Below are 21,398 nucleotides of genomic sequence, written 5' to 3'. Positions count from 1 at the left end.
CTCGAACCCATGGACCACAAGATCATAACCTGAGCTGAAGTTGGAAACTCAACCAACTGAGCCAAACGGGCACCCAACCAGGCATCCCTCCTGCTTTTTCTGTCTGTTCTCTTCTGCATCTGATCTGGTTCTCTAAGGCAGGCTTTTGAACTTCTTTCCACTGCTCTCAGGTGCCAGGGGCCAAGCCTACCACATGGTGGGCATGTGGCTGGCTGACTTCCTGTCCTGGCCGAGACACAGGGAGATTCCAGCTAGGATGAACGTTCATCTTCTGGAAGGCATCTTAACTGAGTAGCCTGGAGGCCTGGGCTTCATTTTAATTGCCAAATTTTAGCATGGGCATTCTGGGGGGTCAGGTACAGTTCCGGGGATGGGAAGAGGTGCTCAGGCTTCCTGACCTCTCTGTGGTGAACTTGCCAGGCATTTTAGTCCACATTATCCCTGCATCTTCACGACTGCCCCATGCCATAGGTAACAGGTAATGTTCCTGCCTTCCTCCCTCCCAATCAATGCACATTTGATAGACAAGGGAAACACAAAGAGGTTCAGTGGGAAGGCGGGTCCAGGGCTAGACTTCAGGTTCAAGGGCTAGGGGTTCAAACCTCCTGCTTCTCCAGTGAGGGCTTGTCTATTTCCAGGCCTGTTCAGCCCACCTAGCTTCTGCTCCTGCACCCCTTCCCTGCCCCCTCACCCACAGGGTAGTTTGAGAGCTAGGCCCTCAGCTCAGGGGGTGTGTCTGGCTGCCGGCAGGGGTGAGACACTTGGAAAGCCTCCAAGGCCAGCAGCGTCTTGTTGATGCGGCTGATGGTAGGGTAGGGAGTGAGATCCACCTTGAACCTGTAGCAGAGAAACACCATCTGTCTCACACCATCTCAACACAAGGTGTGCAGGGGAATAGGGAGACTGCCCCGTGGGCAGCGGGGGAGGCAGAGGGGCGGGCTGGGTGGGGCCCCTGGAGCTGACCAGAGAAGGACCAGGAAGGTGACCCTGCCATGTGGGGGGCCTTGTCCAGAGGCGGCTCTGGGATGGAAGGTCTTAGGCAATACCGTCTAGCCGTCTAACAATGGCTATTCATCAAGAACCTACTATGCGTTAGGCACAGTGCTTGGCATTTACACATACAGATAATCTCTCTACCCACGTCCTGAGCTACTGAAGGGCTTCACTAGGTGAATGTGTCATTACATCTCTATCCCAACGGTGCCGGCCGGACATGATGCCTTCTGGAGAGGCATTCTTTCATGCCTCCCTGAAGGGCTGTTGGAGGAAAGCAGAGTAGAGCTCACTGCTGGGCACAGACATACCCTGTTGGGGGTGGCAGGCTCTTGGGGAGGGTTCTTCTAGGGTGTCCATCAGGTGAGCCACCTCCTTTTAGGAGCAGGGGCTAGACAGGATTGTATGAGCTAAGATGGGCATGGTAGGGGGCGTTCCCCTGATTTCTTCTGCCTGTCTCCTCTGGCCACAGAGGCTGGTGTGGCCTGGCACATGGGGGTTCTTGGCCAGCCAGGGGGAGTCTCTGCAAGAGACACTTCCTTGCTTCCTTCCTCGGTAGCTGAAGTTGGGACCTGACTGTGGGAGGAGGCTGGGCAATTAGAGGGGAGGAGCCACATGGAAAAGGGAGGGCAGCGGGGCTCTCTTACCTTTCAGCATTTGCCACCTGAGGCACTAAGCAGAGATCAGCCATGGACACCTGAAAGACGGTTGGGTGGGTTTGCATCCGGGTGCGTGTTCCTGACTCACAGGCTGGGCTGGCTGCGTCCACAGGGGTGCCAGTCCTTGACATTTCCCTGCTCCTGGGTCTTCCACCCCATCCCCACTGCCCTAGCCCCTCTTCTCCCCTTCTGTCCCCAGGGCTGACACGCTTCTCCCAGGCCAGGCTCCAGTTGTCCTGACAACCGACTCTGTGGGTGGCCAGAAAAGGTTTGATTGTCCCAGTGGATCATATTGTGCTTGTTAAAAACCGTTATAGGCGCTTAACCTCGGGCACCCAGCAGGGAGGAGACGCCTCAGGATGACGTGAGGGGCCCTGAAACCAAAATTGCGACCTTGGTTCCCCCCAATCCTATGCCCCCTCCAGAAGCTCTCTGGCCTGCACTTGCCCCAGGGTGAAGGGGTGGGGTGGAGGGGTGGACTGGGAAGGCCTGGGGAGGGCTTACCTCATTTCCTACACAGTACCTTCCTGCTGTGCTCTGCAGAATCTGCTCCAGAGCTGTGGGGGGGGGGGGGTGCACACAAATCTTACTCTGGGCACAGACTGGGCCTCGGCCCCCACAGTTCTGAAATGGGCAGCTGTCTGAGTGACAGGCTGGGGCATGTGTGCCAGAGCGAATGTGACAACCAGATCTGGAGGGGGTTGCCGGGGATGTGGAGACAGATGGGGTTTCCCCGAGCTCCTCAAGGCCTGCTGCCATTCCCTCCCAGAGAAGGGACAAGACACAGGCCACTGGCCAAGGCAGCAGCTCTCACACGATGGGCTGGTGTTTTGCTAGCCTTCATTTCTCGGCTGCAGCGGCCGGGGAAGCAGAAGTCAGGCCAGCCAGCCCCAAAGGGCTGCAGGTTTCAGGTGCTGAGGTGCCCAGAAGTGCCAGAGGTTGAGGCCAGGTTTGGACGCCATCCAACCCCACTGCATCCTCGGCCCTGCCCCTCTACCCTCACCCATGCCGTTGTCAGGACCAAAGAGCCTGGGCGGCTGTTTCAGATGCCCAGGGCCCTAGGCACAAGGGCCGTGTCACTGAGAGGTCACCCTGGGATGGCTCACAGGAGTAAGGACTCACCGTTAAAGCCAGAAGTGATGGCCTTCTGGGCCCAGGTCAGCTGGTTCTCCTGTCCCACTTGCTTCAGGACAGACAGGTTCTGTATAAGCAAAGATCATCTGTGACTGGCTTTGGGAACTGCCTAGGCCTGCCAAGCCCCCTCAGAGAAGCTCAGCTCCCTTTCTGCCCCTGGCTGTCCATCTGTCCCCTCCTGGGCTCCTCAAATCTCCTCTTCCCATCAGGGCACTGAGGGTGGGTGGGGGTTGGGAGGGGGAGTGATCCCAGCAGCCACCTTCTCAGGTTGCCCCAGTGGCTCCTGCTATGTGGAAGCTTACGACCCTGGCAGAGATGTGAAAGGGTGGGGGCACAGGACGCTGCCATGACCGTAAAGTGTGTGGCCATGACCTAAGGCCTGTCTCCCCTGCAACCAATGAGTCTCCCTTACGTGGCCCCTTGTGGGGGACGGGGTGCAACATGAAGGGTGGATGGGGGAGGAGCACAGGTGTGGCTCTCAGGAGATTTGGACCCCGGTTCCATTCTTAGACCCCTGGAGCCATTTCACTTGTAGGCTTCGGTTTCCTCATCTATAAAATGGGCTATCTGTCTGCTCCAATCTCCTGTGTTACAAACAACAAGGTAGCATGGGGATGGGGGCACAGGTACAGTCAGGGGTCCTGGGCTCTGGCCCTTGCTCTGCCATACTTAGTTGAATGACTGCAAAGTCCCTTCACCTTTCTGGGGCTATTTCCTCATTTAAGCCAGGGGTTAGCACAGGTAAGTTGCTTTGATATTTATTTTTTAGCAGGGAACATTTTAAAAGATAAAATCTCGAGAGACTCCCAATCTATGCTATAGGACAGATGAGAGGGAGGCCATTCTGGTTAAAGGCAGCGGGGGGGGGGGGGGGGGGGGGGGAGGGGGGCAGTGGGCGCTGGCTCTGCACCGCTCAGCCTCCCCCCCTGCCACCTGGCCCCTCCTCGTCCCTGGGAACCTCTGAGCTGTCCTTGGAAACCTGGGGCTTCTGAGAATGCAGCTGGGGACCCAGTGGGGCAGGTGATTTCTGGGATCCCTCTGGGGACCTGGGTCTAAGACCCTGAGGAGCCCTCCCGTCCACTCCCAAGCTGGGTGCCCCACTGTGAGGCCCCACACCACGTGCATCTGAAGGTAAGAGCAGGGGAGAGGAGGCGTGCAGAGAGCCACACCTGCAGGGGCTGGATGCCGCCGGTGATGAGGTCGGAGATCATGCGCACGTAGGCTCTCTTCTTCGGGTCCTGAGGCAGGAGTCGTGGGGCAGGCCGAGTCTCCTCCAGGTACTCGATGATGGCCAGCTGTCAGGAGGGGAGCAGGGAGGTGCGGACCCCTGGACCGGAGTGCGGGGGCCACCAAACTCCTCCTTGCCCTCCTCAGCTGGAGGCCGCGCAGCCAACACTCCCCCAGGGAAGAGCCCTTTTTGGCCCCCTGTCCTGCACAACTTGGCTCCCCATATGTTCGAGTCTCCCTTCACTTCCCCAAACAACCAGCCAAACTTCCTCCCTCTGACAAGCTTATCATGTCTCTACAAAGGGCCAGGTGTTTGGCCGCACACAAGCAAGGGCCTCTCGATCGGGGCAGACCCTGCACTCACTGACTGGCCAATGGTGATGCCATCGATCTTCAGGGCCGGCACCTGCTTCATGGGATTCAGTGCCTGGAATTCTTCAGAGAACTGTGGAGACAAGGACCCGATGGACGAGGTAGCCTGAGCCAGGCGCGCAGGAAGCCCCCAGGCCCGCGGCGCACCCGCACTCTCCTTCCCCAGGCAAGGCCGGAGGGAGCCAGGCTGTATTCCAAAACCCAGTGGCTGCCGAGCTACAGGAGGCGTCCCAACGGCCAAGCTGTGTGGTTCTCCTTGTTCCTCACACTGTGGCCGCCAAGGTACATCCAGAGGGCCCAGCAAAGGGCAAGGACCCACGAGCCACTCACCCTCCGAGGGTCAGGCGCTAAGGGCCCAGGCTGTAGCGCAGAGCCTTCCCACGGCTCCTCATGCTGCACAGCTTGTCACCCGGTCTCTCCAGGGAGAGCCAGAAGGTTCACCTCTTGGGGGGAGAAGGTGTGCACCCTCTGCTGGGTCCTTCTACCAGACCTCTCCCGCCTAGGGGCGGCCTCCTCACCTGCTGGCCCCCGTCCTTTATGAGGTTGATAGGGACCGTCTCGTAGTCGATGCTCTTCAAGGCCAGAGCTATAAGAGACAGCCAAGTCAGGGGACAGCTTCTGGCTGTCCTTCCAAGGTCTACATGAGGTTCCAGAAGGAGGCTTCTTTCCCCAGGCTGCCCAGCGTGGCCCTGTCCCCATCTTTCCGGCTTCCCTGGTCGCCACCCCTGCTCCTCCTTCAGGTCTCTGATGCCCCTCTCCATCCCCGCACAGGGTCCCCACACCCGAGTGCTGGTGCCTCCAGGCGTGGGCCTTTGGCACCCTGGGAGCTTCCCAGAGGGAAGTGTCTGCTCACCTCCGCCCCTCCAGGCCTTGAACAGGGGCACGCAGGGCTTATTTGTTGGAGACCTGCAATTATTCTCTCACGAAGGCGGCCAAGGGCCCAGGGCAGGTGCTCAAGTGACCACAAGTGCACACACAGGCAGATGACACTCTCCAGAGAAGAATCCCTTTCTTATCCCTCTTCTCTGTTCTCACAACCTCTTACTACTGATTTCAAGCAGGGCATCAGGGCTCTTTAGTGGCCTCACAGTACCTGCTATGACTCCCCATGACCAGATTTCCTCTCTGTGCCCTCTGATAATTTCCCCTGGCAGAGTGAGGGTAAAAACACTGTGCCAACCGAGTGAAGACTGTGTGTGTACAAATGCACATGTGCACTGAAATATGGTGATGGCTGGTCTCGGGCAAGGGCAAAGGAGCAAGGCAAGGGAGAGGGATGAGACATGACACGGTCTGAAGAGAGCCGGGGAGGCACGGGGCTCATCCTGGCGCTGGCCAGTCCCACTCTGGACATTCACAGTGGCTGCTGGGGCTGGAAGGGAGAGGTCGCTGCACATGGGTCCTGCGGCTCCAATCTGGCCCAGCTAAGGCAGAAGCTCTGGGCCCCACGGAGGCGTCTGGAGAAATGCGTCCTCTGGCACCCCAGTGTGCTTGCCTACTGATTCTAGCAAATACCGAGTGACTGTGGGGCGGGGGAGGGTCAAGGCGGACGGATTCCCAGTCAGGGCCAGACTCCCAGAGGCGGACTGCTCGAGTTCAGATTTCATCATATTCATTTGCTAGCTGTGCAGCCTTGGGCAAGAAACTCAATGAGCTCCTGTGCTTTGGTTTCTTCATCTGACAGTAGAGGAGTTAAGAACATGGACTCCGGGGTCAGACCAGCTGTTCAAATTCCAGCTCGGCCTCTTAATAGCTACATAGTCTTGGGCAAGTTATTTCACGTCCCCGGGCCTCAGTTTCCTCACCTGTACAATGACGGTAATAATAATCCTTCCCTCCTAGGGTTGCCGAGGTTTAAATGGAATCAGGTACATAAAAACGTTCAGCACGGTTTTCCCTCAGTACGAGCTGGGACTATGATCTTTGCTATGGGCTGTGTTGAGCTGAGGGAGGGAAGGGTCAAGCGGGGACTAAACTGGGGGGCCCCAGTTTCTGCTTCCTCGAAGCCTCTGGGGTTGACATTGTCCGGTTCTGCTTAATTTGCCAGATCAAATAAGATAAGACCTGAGGAAGGCCAGCTGTTCCCTGCCAGTTACCAAGCACCTCTGGGTTTTGTGAGCCTGCTTTAAGCGGGGTTGCTAAGTGGCTTGGGAGAGCAGGGTAGGCGAGGCGGCAGGCCCAAGGGAGAAAACAACCCACACTTCCTGCCGTCCCCACTCTCCTCTAGTTGGGACTTTCTAGGTGGAGGTGCCATTCAAGGCTGAAGTCTCCAGGGCACTGGAGGGTGGTGCCCTGTCTGATAGAACACCCCTCTGTCCCAGGCCAGCTCTCCGCCCCCACCCCCACCCCCACCCCCCAGGCTCTTGGTGGAGGCATAGCTCTTACCAATTCGAACTCTCCATGAGCAGGAGCTCCGGAAATAGGAGTAGAGGATGGGCTGAAGAGAGACAGGATGAAGAGGCATGTTAACCCGCGCTCGTTGAGGTTCTCAGCCCCAGAAGCCCCCTGGAGAAGCAACGGCCCTCAGCCAGGGGGCTCCAAGCCAGCAGGCCTCCTTTCCCAGACCTGCGTCTACAACTCAGGCCAGCCTCCGAGCTCTCCGGGTCAGAGGCCTTGGGAGTCACGTGGGGTCCCTCAGCTCCAAACTGTGCTACCGTGCATCCCTGAGGTCCAGAGGGCCCCCAACAGGGCGGCCAGCCTGCACATGCCTTCCTTACCTTGCCAGACTCAGTCATGGTGTCATGGTAACCCTTGGCCTCTCAAGGAATGTCCGCTCTCCCAGAGATGCAGAGCAGGGGGAGGAACCCTGAAGGGGTGGATCCCACCAGCCAATGGGGAGGCTGGGCTAGATAGGCTTCCGGGAGACTTTGACTCTGGTCAGAAAGGACATCTCTTTCCAACTTGTGGGAAGTTTTTTATGTTCCTGGTGGAGCCAGATTTGGTGTCCTGGGCAGACCAAAGCGGCCTGGTTTTGGAAGTGGTAGTTCATGTAGTGTGGTGTGCTGGATGCTGGCATACCTAGGGTCCTGCCAGAGCAGGAACTGGGTCTGCATGGCCTTGGGTAGATCTCTGCCTTCTCTATTCTCTATTCTTTTCTCGCTCATCTGTAAAATGAGGAGTTGCCGTAAGATGATAGCATAATTCCTTCCAGCAGTGACAGAAAGACCAGGAATTTCTACTTCTTTCACGCTGCAGTGCCCATCTCTTTCAACCCACCACCCACCCACCAGTCCTTCAGGACCTCAATGGTCTCATAAAAATAGCTGGGGGATATGCCCATGGTCTCCAAGCTGAGGTGTGTTTGGTCTACTTATACTTAAAAGTGTTTCGGGGCACCTGGGTGGCTCAGTCAGTCAAAGTCCAACTTTGGCTCAGGTCATGATCTCACAGTTTGTGGGTTTGAGCCCTGTGCCAGGCACTGTGCTGACAGCTCAGAGCCTGGAGCCCGCTTCAAATTCTGTGTCTCCCTCTCTCTCTGCCCCTCTCCCACTTGTACTCTGTCTCTCTCTCTCTAAAATAAACAAACATTAAAAAAATTAAAAATATTTTAAATTGGTTGCCAACACTGAAAAATCAGGATGTTTCATATACAAATCCTATTGTCTGTTTTTTCTTAAAAAGATCTGGAGACCATGGATTCGGGTTCCTGAGTAGCAACAAATGACTGGAGACGATTACTGGCCTCCCTCAGTCAGGGCATGTCCTCCCTGGTCCGCCATGTCCCCTGCCTGGCCCTCTTCTCTCATTTTTGTTACTCTGAGGCACCTGGAGGAGGCTGAGGGGGTGTGTGATCTCTCCTCTAAAGTTGAAAAGACTCAAAGTTCATTTCTCTCATCCTTCTTGGGTAGTCAGCATTTCAAAGCAGGGCCCAGGACTAGTAATTAGTTAGCACTCATGAATCTCCAGGCAGACATATGTGTATCCATATGGATGAGGGAGAACCTAACATCCATATGGATGTGAGGTCTAGATCACCCCTGACTACCATCCCTTTGACTACAGACATTTCATCCAAGTTCCCCCTCCCTTCTGCACCCCCAGCACACCAATCTGTTCTGTGGCCTTGCTTTCACTATCCCTGACTCTCAACCCCATCTTCCAGGTGGGCAAGAGCACAATGGGAACCCAGGCCCTCGAGGTTGGTTTCTGAGCCTGGGAGTCCCAGCTGGTACTGGAGGCACCTTTTGTGGGGAAAGTAAAGGTGGTTCTGGTGCAGAGGGCAGGTGACAGACGGCAGGTGTCTTTGGAAGGGGAGGAATTAGGTGGCCACAACTAGATGAACCCTATTCAGAGGTACATCCCTTTTTTTTTTACCTGGTTAGGCTGGAGGGGCCCCTGCAGCCAAGAAGCAGGACAGCTGGTGAGGGACGGGACCACTAGAGAGCCTCAGGCGTTAGCTTAGAATCCTTGAAGAAATGTCTTACCTAATTACTGAATGTTACATCTTCACCTGTGCTGCGGCTGACCGCAGAGTCACTGTGAATGCCACTGCCCTCAGGTTTCCTACTTACGGGCCATCAGGAAACATAGTGGAGAGCAGCTTCTGCTCTTCCTCTTACCAGTGATGGCTGTATCAACTACCTCGTGTTCCCTTGTACACTTGCAGAGCTGGATTTTAAGCCCAAGTGAAGAATTCATCTCATCACTACCCCTGGAGGAACTTTGTTCCCAATTCAAATCCGGAATCTGACGTGTCTAGCAGATTTTATTTTTAAACCATTTCTCACTCATGTTTTGAGAGAAAGACTCCTAAAATCCCATTTGTGAGTGGGAGAGCTATATGCATTGTTAAGGTGATATGCCCGCCATCTTCTTTGGTGGTTCTCAAACTCGAATAAGACTTTAAAAAGTTTATCTGGGGCGCTTATTAAACATGCAGATTCTCGGGCCCCCTCCCCCAGAAGTGACACCGTGGCTGTGGCTCTGGGCCTGGGCCGGGCGGAGCTCCCCGGGTGTTGGCGATGACTTAAAGCGTCCAGGTGCTCTTTCGCAAAGCAAGCCACCTGGGAAGGCCCTCGGTTAACTGTTAGGACCCGTCGGGCCGACCGGCCAGAGAAAACCACACGGGGCTGTAAGGGAGAGGGAGGCAAGGGGCAACGTCTGGAAAGCCTAGTGGAGAGAACGGTGAGAGGCAGGTGGAGCGCGAGGGTGCAGCGACTCCACAGCGCCCCGCACAGTCCATGAACCCGCGTCGCCTCGGGGCCACTCCTCTCCAGACTACAGGCCCCAGAGGGCAGCGGGAAACAAGCCACTGGCAGTGCGCAGGCGCAGAGCTGCGCTCGCGCGGCGCTCTGCGTGCTGGGAGTTGTGCGTTGTCCGAGCTGCGGGTTGGCTGAGCGGCTCACTTTAGCCCCCGCCCCCCCACGGTTTCTCAGAGTTTTTACGTAGCGCCCCTCTCCCCGGATGCGTGGCACAGACCTTCCCCGCTTGCATCTCGCACCTCGAGCCACTCCTCTTCCAGGCCTGGAGACTTCGCGCCTGGGGCTCTCCGGCTCGTCGACGACTGTGGCCCTGTGAGACCCCGACACGTCAGAACCTACGCTTCTGTCGTGGTAAAGCTAGGGGTTGGACTAGGATGATCTTTAAGGTCGCCTCTGGCTCGCCCCGCCCTGCCGCCACGCCCCCACTCCCGGAGCTGCTGGGAGTTGCAGTTCCTTGAGCCCGTTTTCTCCCCGGCCGGACCGCCGGCTCCGCGCGGTCCGTCATGCTCTGCGCCACTAGCCGCCTCTTAGCGGCCCGGACGGCGACCCCGCTCCCCGCCCAGCCCAGAGGCCGGGGCCCTTGGGGCCGCTGCCGGCGCAGGGAACTACATTTCCCAGGAAACCCCGAGCTGGTCCTGAGTGACTTCTTGGCCGGGCGGCTCACAAGACCGAGCGTGCCGGTGGGCCGGAGGGCGATCCTGAGGAGGGGCAGGATGCCACCAGCGGTGGGCGGAGGCCTGGCAGGGTCCGAGCTGCGTTCCCGGCGGGGCCGTTGTGGGCCCCAGACTGCTAGGGTTGTGGGCCCGGACGAGACCGCCGAGCCTGCAGCGCGGAGCCACAAACGGCCTGCTTGGGGCTCGCGGCACCTCGAGGCAGCCGGCCGGTGGGCCCTGCTGGCCCTGGTAACGCTGCTGTCCTTCGCCACCCGTTTCCACCGTCTGGACGAGCCGCCGCACGTCTGGTGAGTGACAGGAGGGACTCGACGGGTCCCATGACAACCGGGTGGGAGGGATGCACCCCCTGATTGGCCCAGGGGCACGGAGGGGGCGGGAATCACAGAAGGGGCGGGGCTGTGCTGGAATGGGAAACAGGTTTTTGGAGGGTGCTTTTGGCCAGGTGCAGTCTCTGAGAGGAGTCTTTTTTTGCTCTGGTGGGTGGCAGTGGAATTCCTTGGGATCCGATAAAGCAGCCTTTCAGATTGTGGCTTTTAAGGATGCTTTGAACTTCCAAAGAGAATTGGACATTCTTAGTATAGAATTCCCTAAGGCCTGAGTTCCTAATCTGCAGGATTTCCAGGCATCAGAGGAGACAAAAATCATCCTGGGGATAAGGGACAATTCGTGTGTCCAGGGATGATGACAGGGGTCTCAGGAAGCAGGTCTGGGGTCATTTTGTGAGGAGAGACTTGTTTTCTTAAAGGTTTTATTTGTAGAATTCAAATTTCATGAGATAAGCTTAAAAAGTCTCCAACTATAAGGAAAACAAAGTTTTATATAATCTGCAAATGGTTAATTTGTTTAGTGAACAAGCGATACCATGTTTTGTTGGTATCCCTGACGAAAAAATTAGTGTAGGGAATGTTAGAAATGGAACTCCTTGACCAAAAGCCAGCTGTCAGCCTATCTGGGCTATCCTACTGGGAAGTGAATAAATTGGATTATTATTGTTTCATGAGTGCTGGCAGAGGACACGAGACTTCTGGGTCAGAGATAAAGGACTTACTCATGGAGCGGGAAGTAGGATGAACATCAGCATATTGCCTTAAATTTGAATCTTCCACTCCCTCCCCTTGCTGATCTGGAGTTGTTAGGGGAAAGAGAGACAAATCATGGTAAGGAATAGTCCAGGAATAATCTACAATTTTGAAAATGTAGGTTTATATAACCCTCCACCTCTTTTGTCCTGATCATTGCCCAGTTGGTGGCCAAGAAGAGATGAGTGCTTTCTGATGATGACTGCATTAGGTGACCAAAGCACTTAACTAAGGTGTGTGAACCAGGAGGAGGTGAGGGAAATAGAGTTAGAAATCATTTCGGAAAAAAAAAAAAAACAACGTTTCGAGAAGACTATTCTGTGCTCGACAATATCAAATGCCTGTGGAGGGTAGGGAGTGTGGAATGTCATCAAGCACCTTGACTATTGTCTCATTATTATGTGTCCATTGCAAAAAAAAAAAAAGTGCACTATTGTCAGACTGTGAATGGTTTGGAATGACATTGTTTAGTTTGTTTTTAAAAAATTATTTTTTAATATTTTATTTATGTCTGAGAGAGAGAGAGAGAGAAACAGCGTGAGCAAGGGAGGGTCAGACAGAGAGAGATATACAGAATCTGAAGGAGGCTCCAGGCCCTGAGCTGTCAGCACAGAGCCTGACGCAGGGCTCGAACCCACGAATTGTGTGATCATGACCTGAGCCGAAGTTGGACGCTTAACCAACTGAGCCACCCAGGCGCCCCAACGTTGTTTAGTTTCAAGGACCCCAATGGCATATGTGGTGTCAGATGATTAGACTGAAACAGCATCAACACTGTAACCTGAAAAAGTGTCCGTAGCAGTGAGGCACCAATGATAGCTGGGAGAGGGAAACAGAGTCCTAATACAGTTAGTTTCCTTGTAGTGGACAGGGTCAATGCCCAGTGCACTGTGGCCTCCTGTATTGCAAGACAAGCTGGCCAGCTTTTGGAGTCACAAGTCACCACCAATGCAGTGATGGCTTCTGCTTCAGAAGCATCTAGTCCTTTACTTTGTGCCCAGTCCATGATGATAGATGTGTTTCCATGCCTGGTGCCTTCATGAATCCGGGTGGCAATGGCAGCAGTCTGTTTGGGACAAGCTTTATCTGCAACTTGATTTCAGTCAGTCTTGCCTGAATACTGGCCCTCACTGAGGCCATCTATATGAGTGATTCAGATTATCTCATTGACAGGAAGCCGTGATTTTTTTCCCCACAGTTCTTGGCTCTGAAGAGGAGTGTTTTAAATTTCTCAGTATATAGTCTTCTAGGTGGCACACCAGAAGCTAGGTTAATGGTAAAAGCCAAAGAGCCAATAAAACTATAACTTGCTTGTTTGTCAGGAGTATCGTGTAAGGCAAGAGTGATGACTTTGTGCCCATCAACCCTTATCCTGCAGTCGGCCTTTCAGAGTTGTCACTGAGACCCGACAATTGTTGCTGCCCAGTGAACGCTACTAATGAACCAGACACAAGCTTTGAGAAGAACCTCTGTCAGTCAGGGCCCCACTGAGCCAGTGGTTTTGCTTCAAGTGGTGGAGTGGAAGGTAGTTTCTTCCAAAATGGAAGCTCCTACCTCTTCTTATAAAATCAAGATGCCTCTGGGGCCAGGCCAGCTGTATCACTACCATTTGACCAGCAAGCCTGTTGAGCCCTTCCCTTGTAGCCTTAGATTCTAAGCTGATTCACCCCAGAGTGGCAATATCAAGCCAAAGAGTCCTGAGGTCTTCATGGGTCAGACAGTCAATTATAACAAAAACTTAGTGGGTTGGTAGCTGTCCCTTTTATATAGTGTGTGCTTGGTACCTGTGTCCAGCAGATGGCGCTGTTATCCTGGAGAATGGCCTCCTCTGGCTCCAGCTGCCCTTTGTCTTAAAGACTGTGGTTTCACATTCTCTTCTTGGGATTTATATTATTTCTTCTGGACCACCTAGGAGAGGATAGGATCACCTCTCAATACAGGCAGTCCCAGAGTGGGATAATCCTCTTTGACACTGATAGGATCAGCACCAGTATATTTCCACAGTGGGAACTACAACAATAGTAGAGGGGCCCTACCCACAGGTCATTTTACCTTTCCTCCCCCACTGGGGGCTTAGCCCAGACCCTATCAGTTGAATTTGAGTGCTTTTTCCTCCCTTGAACTTATAAATCTAACAGGCCTGCATCAGTAACTATAGCGACGGCCATCCAGAGATTAGGCCGTTCCCCAGTGGAGAGTGTGGAGAGCTGGATGCAGGGGGTCGGATACATGTGTATGGCCTTCAGTCCTCTTTAGGGACAGGGAGATCTTGGTCCCACCTTTAATCCTCTTTTTTTTTTTTTAACACAGTTGAGATTGTGGTAGAGAGAGAGGGATCATGGGACACAGGGAGAAAGGACTCTGAGCCACTAAGCAAGGCACATTTACTTTTGTCTTGAGCACACAGCTCACCCAAGGACCTTCAATATGTTCCTGTTGCCCCAGTGTTCTATATTGAATAGTAAGATCTCCTTACTGCTAGCACCATTTATGAGCTTTGGAGACTCCTTGATTCAGCAGCCATATCCATACTGCCTTTTGGTTAGGGCTGCTAGGCTTGCTGCCCCATTGTCATGATTACATCTCTTATTTCTCCCAGAAGAGAGTGAGCGGTAACCAAGGCAGCATTCAGACTGTTCTTTCTCCATTCAGCCTCATTAATAAAGGGAGACTCTTTCTACCTTCCTTGCCCACCACTTGGGTAAGGGCATTTATTTATTTAAAAAAATTTTTTTAATGTTTACTTATTTTTGAGACAGAGACAGACAGAGCGTGAGTGGGGGAAGGACAGAGAGAGAGAGGGAGACACAGAATCCGAAGCAGGCTCCAGGCTCTGGGCTGTCAGCACAGAGCCTGACGTGGGGCTGGAACTTACAAACCGTGCGATCATGACCTGAGCCGAAGTTGGACACTTAACGCACTGAGCCACCCAGACGCCCTGGTAAGGACATTTGTTTATCAGATTCCATTCTCAGCTCATGAGGCCCTTGTCCTTTCTCTTACAGAAGGGTATAGCTCAGCATCCGATGCTTGTGACCACAAACCGTCAGGGTCTGGGATTTTATTTTACCCAACTTGCAAACTAATAAGTCAGCCTGTCATTATCTTATGGATGCTGGCAGAAGACAGAGTACTGGGTCAGAGACAAAAGACTTTATTTCTCATGGCACGGCAAGCAGGATGGGAGCATCAGCACGTTGGCATCAGTTCCTATTGCCCCCAGAGTCCCAGGTGGCACCGTGGGTCTGAATGAATGCCTGCACATGCAGGGAGTTGCATCACAGCTGAGGGGTATTGAGCTTGGGGACCCCACTGGTTTATAGCTAGTAAACCAGAGTACTCTCTGCCCCAGAGGGAGATGCCAACTCTTCTCTCAAGGTTGCTTCTCTGCACATACAGTCCTGAGAAAATGGCCCGAGTGAAGAGCAGCCAGGACCTTGCCTTCCTGGCATGCCCAGCACGGCCTGTAGCAGCAAGAGAGAGCCAGGGAGGACCGTCTGTCCCAACACAAACACACAAGAAAAGCCAAGAAGAAATGTGAACGTTACTACTAGTTTTACTGGGAACTTTTTGAAGTAAAAATCTCCTACCCCTTTGTCAATATGTGTCCAAACAGACCTTCACATGAACCACACGTCTTGGGACAGTTTACACAGTGCCCAGCTGGGACAGTTTATGAGTGTGTGGGATTTTCTAGTCTACAGAGTTCTTTCACGTGTGTTTTCTAAATTGAGTCCTAATACTTGCCTGTGAAGGGCACACAGCAGATATTATTGTCTTCATTATGTTGATAAGAACAGAGATCCAGAGAGGGGGAAGGATTTTGCCAGGTTGTACTGTTGGTAAGTGGTGGAACTGGGACTGATTTCTTTCTGCAAACCTATTTTGTCACACTGCTCCGAAGTTATTTCTCTCTTTGACATCTCCATGCCACTGTCCTCACTTTGTGTCAGGCAGAGGGTTGAGTAAGCAGCAGATGCAGAAATAGATTTACTCTATTTACTCTATTACTTTATTTTATTGGACCCACTGAGTTAAAGAAAAAAATAAAAGAGCCCTACATTTTGGGGAAAAGCATGTTCTGCCCCTTACATGGTAGGTTGGTAATGACTGCTTATGGAAGCTGATCTGGGGATGGCTAGTCACTAAAAAGCAACTGTTCTGAGCTTCAGGAAGGGACTGACAAACAGAAACAGCCAGGCTGTACTCAATAGCTAGGCTGCTGCTGTAGAGTCTCTGCAGGATGCGAAGAGGTTGTATAGAAGAATGAGATCTCTGCATTGTGTTTAAAAGCTAATGTGTTGGAATCATGTATTTACTTGGAAAATAATTTGTGCAACGAGGGTAGCTTCTAGATTGGCTCCTAACTCAATTTTTATATACTGATTAGTTCATTATAATAAGCTCAGTGAGTTCATAGTTTGCAGGCTAAGTATCAGAGGGTTAATGAACGAAATTAGACTCCTGTGACAATCATAGTTGGTAGTCCCTTACTGTTCAGTGGCCCACGGTGTGGTTTGTAATAGCATGGTAATCACTGTCTAGTAGCAAAGTAGTCTCAGAGTCAGAAGGTAACAGACTTTAGAGAAAACTCTTACTACGGACCTTTTTGTTTTATAGGAAAACTGTGTTCTATTAAAATAAATAGAAACCCAAGTTACAGAACAAGCTCTGATTTCACTTAATTTTAAGATTTAAAATCTTAATTTTCACTTAAAGATTTCACTTAAATTTATAACTAGTTGGTAAATGTTTGCTAACCTTTCTCATATGTCTCAATAAAGGTTAATTATCAGTGTGATGTCTTCCTCAAATCACTTATGTCAAAATAATTTTTTTAAGTAAGTTGTACCCCCAACATGGGGTTTGAACTCCCGACTCCAAGATCAAGAGTTGCATACTCTTATCAACTCAGCCAGGCACATGTCCCAATGAGTCAAAAAATTTTTAATCCAAAATTTCTCATTAACTGATTAAAACTTACGGCCTTTGGTTTTAACTGTAATTAAATTTTACAATGTTATATTATGGCTATTTGCATTGTATGATAATTTAAACATTCTCACTTCTCTTTCTATTTTTCCTTTAGTTGGGATGAAACTCACTTTGGAAAAATGGGAAGTTATTATATCAACCGCACCTTTTTCTTTGATGTACACCCGCCTCTGGGAAAGGTGAGCAGTGTGAGGACCCACAGCTCTCTTTAAATGGTCAGAGCAAAGTCTCAATTTTGTATTTAATTTTTGGGTTTGTGGAAAGAAATCCCTGATATTCCAGGCCAGCTGCTTACACGGTAAATCTCTGGTATTTTTAGGAGTCCTCTGGGCTCAGAAATGGAGAGGGAGTCCATCAACCAATGGATGGACATAAAAAATCTGGTATAGCTAGCTAGGCAATGGAATACTATTCAGCCATGAAAAGGAATGAAGTATTGATACATGCAACAACATGGATGAGTCTTGTAAACATTATGCTGAGTGAAAGATGTCAGACACAAAAAGCCACATAGTGTAGGATTCCATTTATACGAAATGTCCAGAACAGGCAAATCCAAAGAAACAGAAACTAAATTAGTAGTTGCCAGGGTCTGGTGGGGAAGGAGGATTGGGGAGTGACTGCAAATGGGCATGGAATTTCTTTCAGGGTGATGAAATGTTCTGGAATTAGGTAGAGGTGATGTCACACAACCTTGTGAATAGGCTGGAAACCACTGAATTGTACACTTGAAAATGGTGAATCTTATGGTATATGGATTTTATCTCAATTCCAAAAAAAAAAGAAATGGAGAGAAGGAATATATTGCATAAAGCAGAGATTGCTTAGGGGAGCTGATTGTCTAGGGGGAGCACAATTCCTCTCTCCCCCGACTCCAACACTCACAGTCTTTGACCGGTACCTCTCACGGTTTTTACAGTTAGAAATCCCACCATCAGAATTCATTCTAGTCTTTTAAAACAACCACCTCTGAGAAGGCTAATGGATCAGCTCCTTCTTCCTAACTGAAGGCTGAGATCATCGGCACCAAGGGGACAGGAATTGGTCTGTTAGGAAGTTGGGGAGTCATCTTGGAGCATGGAGAACTTGGGGCTGAAGGCATGGGTGAGGGGAAGCAGGGGTGGTAGGCTGTGATAGGTAGGCTTAGGGGCACAAGGGACCACTGGGTAGGGACCAGGGAGGGGTGGAGAGGGAGGTGGGATGGCGGCTGATTTAAAAATTAGTTCTGGGTGGCTCTGTCAGTTAAGCATCTGACTTCAGCTCAGGTCATGATCTTGCAGTTCGTGAGTTCAAGCCTTGCATCGGACCCTTGCTGACAGCTCAGAGCCTGGAGCCTGCTTCGGTTCTGTGACTCTCTCTGTCTTTGCCCCTCCTGCTATGCTCTTTCTCTCTCTCAAAAATAAATAAACATTAAAAACAAAATTCAAAATTAGCTCTGAGCCCAGAGCTAGAGTGGAAAATATTATGCTTCGGAGCACCTGGGTGGCTCAGTTGGTTAAGTGTCCAGCTTCAGCTCAGGTCATGGTCTGTGGGTTCGAGCCCTGTGTCAGCTGTTTATGCTGACAGCTTGGAGCCTGGAGCCTCCTTCGGATTCTCCATGCACGCTCTCTTTCTTTCTCTCAAATAAACATTAAAAATTAAAAAAAAAAGAAAATATTATGCCTCTTCCTGTCTCCTTTTAAAGATAATAGCAATAAAAGTCAGAGCAATTGAAAACTTAGTCTGTTTCAGTTATTTTCCATCCATTATGTTATGTAATCCTCAGAATAAGCTATGAAGTAGGTACTGTTATATCCCCATTTTGCCAATGGGGAAACTGGGGCACAGAGAGGAAAAGAAGTTTGCCATAGGGAGGAAAGCTCGTAAGTGGCAGAGTCAAGGTTCAGGCTGGCTTAGCCTCTACTCTCTGAACTTTTCTCCCACACTGCCTCATGAAACTTGCCTTGCCCCAGTCCTCGATGGCATCTGTTACTACCATACAATTAAGCAATAGAATGCGTGAAATGTTTGCACTGGGCTAGCGCTGGAGATTTTCCCTAGGCGAGCCAGCCCGGTGTTCAGCTGAGGACTGCCTGTGTGGTTTTGCAGTCCCCTAGCGCTAAGCACAGTGAAGCATGTGGGACACTGGTTGATTTGTTTTAACTTAAGCCTTCCTGGCCTCCCATCTGCTCCCTGTGTGAAGGGAGAAATGGGAGGCTTCTTTTAAACCCCTATCCCCACCCCCCTGCTAATTTATCTCCTGACGGTCCTGTGCTCTGCCTGGTTGAAAAAGGGTGATGAACACAGCAGCTTCATAGGTTCTAAGACCAAGCAAGTCAAAGACTCAGAAAGCACCTTGAAGTTGCAAATGGGAAGTTTTCTCCTGCAGTACTGAGGCCGATACGTGCCGCTGCACCTCGGCCCCCCGCCCTGAGTGAAGTAAAAATGCCTGCACATAGTGAAAAATTGATCTGCACAGAAGGAAGTAAAAGGTCAAAAGCCACCTTTCCTCATATTTCTATTATTTCTTATATGTTTCTTATATGTTTTCTTAGAAATTCTTTATACAAATATAAGTGTGTATATATTTGTACATATACCTGAACAACTTACATATATAAATTGGATGAGACTAAAATTGTTCAACTTAAATTTTAAATATGATATATCTTAACTTCTTTCCATGTTAGCACATAAAAATATACTCCATTTTTAAAAAATGAATTTATTTTTAATTTGAGTATATTTGACACACAGTGTTACATTAGCTTTAGGTGTACAACTTAGTGATTTGACTAGTTTTTATGCCTTATGCTGTGTTCACAAGTACAGGTGTGATGTTATACTGCTATTACGTTATCATTGACTGTAGTCCTTATGCTGTGCCTTTTATTCCCGTGACTTATTCCATAGATGGAAGCCTGTATCTCCCTTTCCCCTTCACTCATTTTGCCATCCGCCACCCTGTTCCCTCTAGCAACTGTCAGTTTGTTCTCTGTATTTATAGGTCTGATTCTGTTTTTGTTTGTTCATTTTTTTTTAGATTCCATTTATGAGTGGAATCATATGGTGTTTGTCTTTCTCAGTCTGATTTATTTCACTTAGCATAATACCTCCTGGGTCCATCCGTGTTGTCTCATATGGCATGAGCTCATCCTTCCTTATGGCTGTTGTAGTCCATTCTTTTTAATGCTGTATATTATTCAATTATACAGATGTGCCATAAGTTTATTTTACGTATCTTCAGTTGGTAGGCGTTTATGTTACTTCCAGTTTTCAGACATTACAAAAGATTTTGCAGTGTACATTTCCTTGTACATTTATCTTTTCAAAATTGTGTGGGTGTGTCTACAAGTTTCTTAGGAGCCAAACTAAAGAGTCAAAGGAGATGCACATTTAAATTTGTGTTACATATCGCATAGTTTTTCTGCAAAAATATTATAGTAATATATACTCCTACCAACAGCTCCTGAGGGTTCTTCTCCTCCCCCCCCTGCACCATTGCCAGCACTGGTATGATCATACTTTCAAAACCTTGCCAATTTGAGAATGAAAAATGGTATGTCACTGCTTTCATTTGCATGTCTTTATGAGCTGGGGTGAACATTTTCTTTATATGTTAATTAGCCATTATTATTTTGTTTTCTATGCATTTTCCCATTATTCTAGTAGGTTTTTTTTTTTAATTACTATTACTGATTTGTATGAGTTAGTTAGAAAATTAGCTCAGGGCTACTTTTAACCTTAAGGGAATGGTGAGGGAACTGGTGTCTGGCATGGTGCCTGCTGTTTGACTTATTGCACTGTGTCTAATCCTCACCACCCCCTGCAAGGAAGGTTTTATTACTTGTAGCTCAGAGATATTAAGTATTGTCTGCAGTTAGAGAGCTGAGATGCAAACCATCTGTGCATTTCTTCACTTGACCAGACCAGCCAAGCATTCTGGGAATGTCTCCCAGCTCCAGGTGAATTTGTCTTCTGAGATCCCAGGTGGAAAGGGGCATCCATTTAATCGTCACCTGTTGGTTTTTGTCCATCTAGGTATTTGGATGGTTCTGTCTTTTCAATGCCTTCTCTTACTTTATATTAAATTAGTTACATTAAATTCTGAGCCTTGGGATTCCTTTTTCTTTCTTTCTTTCTTTTTTTTTTTTTTTAAACAAATCTTTATAATCATTAATAAGCATTTGGCTTCTATTCTTTGCCATGGGATTATAGAAAGTGAAGCCGGTTAGAGCGAAAGTGAAACAGGAGCTGGTTAGTGGTCCAGACCAAGGCCCCACAGCAGTGTCGCAGGGAGGGGCTTCCTCAGTACAGCCAGTATCCCTCCACACGACCTAACTGGGGCATAGGGGTCCGGCTAGGCCTTCCTGGGGCTGTTAACAATGCTTGGTATTTCCTGACAGTTTTTTGTGTCTTAGCCACTTCTGACTGCTTGTATGGAAAAGAGACTTTTACAATGTTGACAGCCATGGAAAGATAGCAATGAAGAAGCTGATCTTCTTGAACGTTTTGAAGGATTCACAAATCTCAGTCTTAATATAATGGTTGATTTGTTCTGGTTTGGAATGTGCCAAAGTTGCTCTCCTTTGAAATATTGGAAATCAGAGAAACTGGTCTCTGGCCTTTTGGTATTTTTTCCACTGGGACTTTTCTCTTTTGGAAAAGTCTGTCTGTCTTTGAATTCTTTTTTCCCGCACTTTCTTTCCTTCTGCCTGTTCCTGGTAGGTAACTCCTTGGCCACTTTTCTCCCTCCTCATTCTGACTTGGAACCTCATTTTCCTTTCAGTGGGTCAGTCTCCCAGGAATCAGCCCCTGCCCATGGCTTCCCCCATGAGCTGTCGTGTTTTATTTCATAGCAAATGAAAGAAGGCTGAATGAGAGAGCCCCTCACTGGCCCTGCCGTTCACATTGTGGGATTTTTCTTCCTAAGTGTTCAATCTGCACTATTCCCAACAACTTGGCCTTAACACAAGAGAGGATTTGTTTCGAGCAAAGAGCTCTGTGGACAAAAGAGTCTTTGCTCTGCAACAGCTGCAGGAGAAAATGTCACATTGGCAACTCCTGTGGACAGTTGTCAAGGGA

General features: G+C 50.1%; 2 protein-coding genes across 9 annotated transcripts in view; one reads left to right on the top strand and one right to left on the bottom strand.

Moving 5' to 3' along the window:
• Positions 1-283: 283 nt before the first annotated feature.
• Positions 284-10,158, bottom strand: GSTZ1 (glutathione S-transferase zeta 1). Of its 7 annotated transcripts, none has more exons than XM_039232241.1 (9): positions 9,804-10,158; positions 6,771-6,822; positions 4,904-4,971; positions 4,378-4,458; positions 3,956-4,081; positions 2,775-2,853; positions 2,157-2,209; positions 1,641-1,690; positions 284-837 (listed from the first exon to the last, which is right to left on the bottom strand). In XM_039232241.1, exons 1-9 carry the CDS (start codon positions 9,816-9,818, stop codon positions 711-713), a joined length of 651 nt encoding a protein of 216 aa, XP_039088172.1. In that variant the 5' UTR covers positions 9,819-10,158; the 3' UTR covers positions 284-710. The 7 variants fall into 7 exon arrangements, with proteins under 7 accessions (XP_039088172.1, XP_039088175.1, XP_039088171.1 ...); XM_039232244.1 differs by having other exon boundaries at positions 9,826-9,915; XM_039232240.1 differs by lacking the exon at positions 9,804-10,158 and adding an exon at positions 7,103-7,174.
• POMT2 (protein O-mannosyltransferase 2) overlaps positions 10,106-21,398 on the top strand; it is a 41,445-nt gene continuing 30,152 nt past the window's right edge. The window contains exons 1-2 of one of the 2 annotated variants that reach the window (XM_039232237.1): positions 10,106-10,547; positions 16,429-16,513. In XM_039232237.1, coding sequence (XP_039088168.1) covers positions 10,300-10,547; positions 16,429-16,513 — 333 coding nt within the window. In that variant the 5' untranslated portion in view covers positions 10,106-10,299. The remainder of the gene's footprint in view (positions 10,548-16,428; positions 16,514-21,398) is intronic. The other variant, XM_039232236.1, reaches the window with a different exon arrangement.

This window comes from Hyaena hyaena, unplaced genomic scaffold (genome assembly GCF_003009895.1).
Source record: "Hyaena hyaena isolate Hyena2069 unplaced genomic scaffold, ASM300989v1 scaffold_65, whole genome shotgun sequence".
In the NCBI taxonomy this organism is placed as follows: Eukaryota; Metazoa; Chordata; class Mammalia; order Carnivora; family Hyaenidae; genus Hyaena; species Hyaena hyaena.
Note: the sequence above shows the minus strand (reverse complement) of the source record. Positions and strands in the feature narration are given on the sequence as shown.